We start from the raw sequence: 6,501 nt of genomic DNA, 5'->3' as shown, positions 1-6,501 counted from the left end.
TTCACCAACACCTGTGTCTAGGCTCTGGGGGGAAGGGTCGTCTAGTTGAAGGACGTCAAAAACATGGATCAGGTCCATGGTGATCCACTTCCTGTTGGGGTCTCAGTGCCAAAGTTCTTCTTTCTGTTCACAATAAACTTCATTTTACTAAATTTTTCACTCTCTTATTAGTCCCTTCTGATTGAAGTAGAAATAATATTACATCTCTTACTTTCCAACAGTGAGTCTTTCATGAACTTTCATGAAACAGGTCTTTTTTCTGTTCTGTCTCACAAAACACATGGATGATTATAATTGAATAATAATTTCTAGGTGCAGAGATTATAAAGTAATGCAACAGCCATGTGTTGCCTGTTCATATGAAGCTAAGTAATCATAACACATTGTGTCTTTTCTGAATCTGAAAGCAGTAAAGTAAGTTTTCTTCTTGATGTACGGTGGACAGTGATGTCTGTTCTCAACAATTAGAAAAATAAGACACATAAAATCAACAAGCTCACCAAACGTAGTTACACAAAACAACCAGCAGGTGTTGCACTGTCTGAACCTCATCAACTATGCGTCTCAGAAATGGAGAGAAATGTGGATGTTGACAGCCAGACTAAAAAGCAGGCCTCTATAGGTAGGTGTTGATGCAGTGAATAATCTACAGAGACAATGAGCATAGTATGAAGAGTCAACTATTGTACAGTAAATGCTATCGGAATCCAGCTCTCACTGGACTGTAGCCTCCACCAGCTGTGATCAAATGTAGCCATTTTAACTGGAAAAACTCATTGAATATAATTCTGTATGGTTAGAGACACATCCTCCCTGATATGGTGCATTCAAAAGAACCTCCTAGTTCTCATGTCTACTCAAACAGCCTACATTTGTCAAATGTCAACTGCCAAATCACAGAGTATGAAAAAGAATGGGAATTGGACCTATTTAACTCATATATAGTCGTTCAGCACAATTATGTCTGTAGGTGCTATCCATCACCTTACCTTATGTGATTTTGAAAGTCAGTTAAGTAATAATATTCAGGGAAGTGTATAAATAAAACTGAAAACATATATCCTATGTGCTTAAACACAATGAAATATGCAGTTGACAAACTGTATTTTTAATTTATTCAAACGAAAAAATCAAACAGAACACAGATTCTTAAACAGGTTTAAAAATTGACATGTAAGTGAGAAATCTGGTGAAAACGACTGACCAAACAGACCAAAATGCGGGATTTCTTTAGGTGAGGGGAAATCATTCAAATCAAATGCATATTCATAATTTATTACAGAACAAGTGTTAGGTCTACTTAAAGTCTCAAATCTTTCAGGTGTGTTACATCTTCAGCCTATGCCATGGCATCAAGGCACCATCAGGATCACATTTATAGTATTTTCTCACAAAAATACATCTTTTTCTCTGTAGAAGCAGGGGCGTGCACTTAAAATACATACATGCAGAAGTTAACATAAAGATATGCGTACATGCAAACATATTAACATTAACACACCCCATGCAGGCACACAACCAGACATAAGGAGCTGTGATTTTATCTTTGCTGTTTCAGCACCTGACACCAGGGCTGGTACTCGCTGGCTGTGGGCTTGCATTCATAATGAAGTTTTGAAGTGATGGAGGAGTGATTTGTCCTGCTTTGTGTTTTTGGCACGCGGAAGGGGAGGCTGTGCCAACTGCTCTGCCTCAAAAAAATGACATACCATTCAGTGAATCAGCACAGCAGAGTCAGACTAAGCAAGCACAGCACATTGTCATTGTCACTGTGGAGTATAAATCTGATTCCATCTACCCACAGCACAGATGGGGAGATTTATAGTCATAATCTGATATGCCATGTCAATGATCCCTTCTGTGGTATGGCTGTATAAATGACTGATCATAATTATGTACACTGCTATTGTGTGCCTTCAGTGTTGGTTTTCAAAGCCATGTAAGCCTCTTTCCTATTGCAAAGCAAGGTCAAGGATAATTTACAGTAACTAGATGAACTCTAACTGTATTGAATAATAATTCTTCATATATTTCTGCTGTCTGTGTGCTATTGTTATAATGAGGAGAGGCAGAAAAAGGTCTGGCCTCTGTATGGCCACACTGACAGCTCTTGACAGCTTTTACCAAGTCACACTGTCAAACTATACCATTATAACACCACCATTATACACCGTCACTGCTTCAGACAGTATACTATGAGCCCGTAACTTCAAGGAGGACTGCTTCAGAAACGCACAGTTAGACGCTTAATTTTCACAACAGTTTTTTCTGTAATTTACACTTAATGTGGCTGAATGAGGGCCTAAGGATCACAGCCTGTCAGTCTGCTTTATTATTGTGAATCAGTGATGTTGAACCAAGTCACTGGTGACCTCATCATGTTAGTAAGAAGTACTGTAGCAAAGATATAAATGCTTAAATGTTTGTCATTATTGACACGCTATACATTGTTAGCTCAATTAAATTATCCACAGTTTAACCACTGTCTTCATTTTTTAGTTACTATGAGCACTAAAGTATAATTCATTCAGATTTATCAGCATCATAAACCAGCAGGATGGTGAACAAACAACCATTTGTTTACATCAGCACATGGACAGAACGTGTAGTTGCCATGGTAGTTGCCGGCAAGCTGACCAATCAGAGAATACTAGATTGGTCAGTTCCAGAGGTGGGAGTATGGCCTTAAAGAAACCTGAGCTCTAACAGAGTGTGTCAGTTGCTTTTTCAGTTCAGTCCTGAATGTCCAATCATTATTGGCTGTTTGATGCTGGGCAGATATAATGTACAGAAGGTTTATCAGATGTTTTTCACTGCCTGTTGAGGTTGATAGATAGATAGATAGATAGATAGATAGATAGATAGATAGATAGATAGATAGATAGATAGATAGATAGATAGATAGCAGTAATGTTGATAGGCTTTCAATGTAGTGAGTCCCTGGGACCCACAGGTGGTCAATTGAGTAGGTCCCAGAGAAATTTGTGGTTTTGAGAAGAAAACATGACAAAAATATAAACCAGTGGACTCTGAGGCTGCTGAACTGGACAGTACATCTGAGCCAGCTGTGGGGAAGAGATGGTGAATTTTTTCTCTAACAGAGACAATTATATTTGTAAAGAAGCTCATAAAGTCATTACAACTGAGGGCTAAAGGAATAGATGGATCAACAGAGCTGTGGCTGTCTGTCAGCCTGGCTACAGTGCTGAACAGAAACCTGGGATTATTCTTGTTTTCTTCTATCAATGATGAATAATAGGCTGTTCTGGCTATACAGAGACTTTTTTTATACGCCAATAGGCTGTCTTTCCAAGCCTTTAGAGATTCTTCCAGGTTAGCAGAACGCCACCTTCTTTCTAGTTTCCTTGAATTTTGCTTTAAAGCTCGTATTTCTGAGTTGTACCATGGAGCTAGCCTTCTCTGACTCACTACCTTCTTCCTCAGAGGGGCCACAGTGTCTAGAGTTGCACGCAGTGAGGCTACAGTACTGTCAACAAGATCATCAACCTGTGTGGATGTGAAGTAAAGAGAGCTGTTCCCTACTGCATTGATACATGGCAGTGGGCTCAGTACTGATGGGATTCTTTCTTTAAATTTGCTAATGGTATTGTCAGAGAGACACCTGCTGTAATAGATTTTTTCCCCAGATGCTGTGTAGTCCATGACTGAAAACTCAAATGTTAACAGAGAATGGTCAGATAAAAGAGGGTTTCTGGGAAATACTGTTAGATATTCAATGTCAATCCCATAAGTCAGAACCAGATCAAGGGTATGGCAAAAAGAGTGAGTGGGTTCATTAACATGCTGAGAGAAGCCAATCGAGTCTTATAATGAATTAAATGCAATACTCAGGCTGTCACTTTCAACATCTACGTGAATGTTAAAATCACCCACCATGATAACTTCATCTGTACTGAGAACTAACTCAGATAAAAAGTCTGAGAACTCAGATAAGAACTCAGAGTACGGGGCAGGTGGACGATATACAGTAACTAGTAGGACTGGTTTTTGTGTTTTCCAGTTAGGGTGTGACAGACTAAGAATAAGGCTTTCAAATGAATTATGATTAACCATAGGCTTAGGATTTATTAATAAATTGGAGTGATAAATGGCTGCCCACCCCTCTTCCTCGGCCTGTGCTTCAAGGGATATGAACGTTAACATGAGTGGGGGGTGTTGATTCATTCAGACTAACATATTCATCCTGCTGCAGCCAGGTTTCAATCAGACAGAGCAGATCTACATGATGATCAGTTATCAGATCATTGACTAGTAGAGATTTAGATGAGAGTGATCTGATATTCAATAATCCACATTTAATCTTCCTGTTATTTGGTTCTGGAATAACAGTTGTGTTAATTTTTATTAGGTTTTCATGTCTAACTCCTCCTCTGTTCACTTTTGATTTATTACATTTAAATTTAGGTGGTCGGGGAACAGACACAGTTTTTAGGGGGTGAATGGCAAGCGACTGCTCTAAGAGGCGCAGAGAAGAGTGTAAGACTGCGACTCTGCCTCCTGGTCCCAACTCTGGTTTGTCATGGCTTTGGCTTTCTAATAAACTCAGTGAGATTTCTAGATAAGAGAGCAGCTCCATCCAGCGTGGGATGTATGCCGTCTCGTCTAATCAGACCAGGTCTTCCCCAGAAAGTCTGCCAGTTATCAACAAACCCCACATCGTTGGCGGAACACCACCTCGATAACCAGCGGTTGAACGATGACAAGCGGCTGTACATGTCATCGCTGGTCAGGTTGGTGAGGGGCCCAGAGAAAACTACGGAGTCCAACATTGTTTTAGCATAAGTACACACCAACTCCACATTAATCTTGGTGACGATTACAATAGTACTGTATTTACGTTTATCCTTCGCCAGCAGTTTCAGGTTTGATTCAATGTGGCCCGCTCTGGTCCCAGGAATGCATTTGACTATGGCCGCTGGTGTCGCTAACTTCACGTTTCTCAGAATAGAATCACCACTGACCAGAGTTTGTTTCCCAGCGGGTGAGTCGCTGAGTGGGGAGAACTTGTTAGAAACGTGAACAGGTTGGTGGTGAGGACTAAGCCTCTTCTTGTTACGAACAGTCACCCAGCCGCCCTGACCTCCCGGGTGCTCGGGAGCTGCTGGGGGGAGAGAAGGAGCTGCAGAAGGAGCTACACTGGGTCGGTCCGCACCAGCTACTGGGGGCTGGCTAACTGGAGAAGCTAAAGATGTGGTTTCCATGGTGCGGAGCCAGGAGAGAAGCCATCGCAAATTGCTAAGCTAAATTGGTAAACAGAGCTAGAGTGTAAACAGCTGTGTTTTAATGAGAATCTCACTAAGAGAAAGAGAGAGCTAAGAGTGATTGAACATAAGTTCGACAGTACAACAGATAATTAGCGGTTGCATACAAAAATACAACTAGGATCAGCTGAATTCAGGGAGAGCAGCAACAAACACAACACCACCAACAACCGGAAGTGACACAATACACTTACCGCAGCACATCGCACGTGACATGGACTTTTGTCAGTACATGAAATTGTCATCTGAGAAACGCAGCCATTTGTATGTGGTGAGCCAATGCTTGAGAAAGATTAACTTTTTTGGGGAAGAGAGTGCAGAAGATGGCACCTCATCTGTTGCATCTGGCTCATTAGGCTTCGTAGATGTAGAGGCAGAGGTAGGTACAGGCAATGTGGAGAAAGGTAGGCTGAACAGAGTCTGAAGCAGGGACTAATGCATCAGATGTAGATTTAGAAGCAGAATATGCAGCTGCAAACATTTATTGGCCAGCAGTATGTTTTATCTTCTTCTTTGGTGGCATTTCAAAATGTTTTTCTTTAACTGCTTATTAAAAAAATGGGATCTTCTCTTGTACAAGATTTAAGGCGGCTGCCAGTGAGGATATGTTGTTTGTTTATGTTTGGGTTTTTTTTTGTTTGTTTTTTTTTGTCTACACCAAAGTTTGCTCAACACAGCGCATCCTCTGAACAGTAAAACATCGAGATGAGTAAATACAGCATTGGTCACTGACAATATGAGTTAATTTACCAGTACAAGATCGTATCCTTGATTGTTGAAGTAAAATATGTGGCGAGTTTGCTTGTTTGTTGCAGCTAATGTTGTGAGACTATGCAAATGGGATTTCATCAGCGTTAGATAGATGAGCACACAGTAGAAATGATGAGCAGTGGGGTTTTTTTCCCCAGACAGTAAAGTTTCTTGTATTTCTTTGATTTCAACACAGATTTGTTGTTCACAATATAGCATTATTCAGGGAAAAAATTGAGTGCATCCCTGGGACACATCAGAAGTGAGTTTACTGCATCCTTTCAAATTTTAATGGGTCAGGGATGCAGGACGCATACCTTGCAACATCACTGAGGTAGATAGATACTGTAGACTTTTATTGTCATTCATACTATACACCATACAGTGCACATCAGAACAAGATTCTGTTGCAATGGCTCAAAATAGTGCAACAAATATGATACATTAAAAACAAATAAAAATGTAGATA

General features: G+C 40.4%; 1 protein-coding gene across 1 annotated transcript; it reads right to left on the bottom strand.

Annotated features, from left to right (window-relative positions):
* Nucleotides 1–3,232: 3,232 nt before the first annotated feature.
* On the bottom strand, nucleotides 3,233–5,758 carry LOC139635463 (uncharacterized). The gene has a single exon (XM_071502831.1). It carries the CDS (start codon nucleotides 5,220–5,222, stop codon nucleotides 4,539–4,541), a length of 684 nt encoding a protein of 227 aa, XP_071358932.1. The 5' UTR covers nucleotides 5,223–5,758; the 3' UTR covers nucleotides 3,233–4,538.
* Between the last annotated feature and the right edge of the window lie 743 nt (nucleotides 5,759–6,501).

Source organism: Trachinotus anak, unplaced genomic scaffold (genome assembly GCF_046630095.1).
Source record: "Trachinotus anak isolate AG129_WGS33_773 ecotype Australia unplaced genomic scaffold, CSIRO_AGI_Tana_v1 ptg000018l, whole genome shotgun sequence".
Lineage (NCBI taxonomy): Eukaryota > Metazoa > Chordata > Actinopteri > Carangiformes > Carangidae > Trachinotus > Trachinotus anak.
This window is presented reverse-complemented; position numbering and strand designations above follow the sequence as displayed.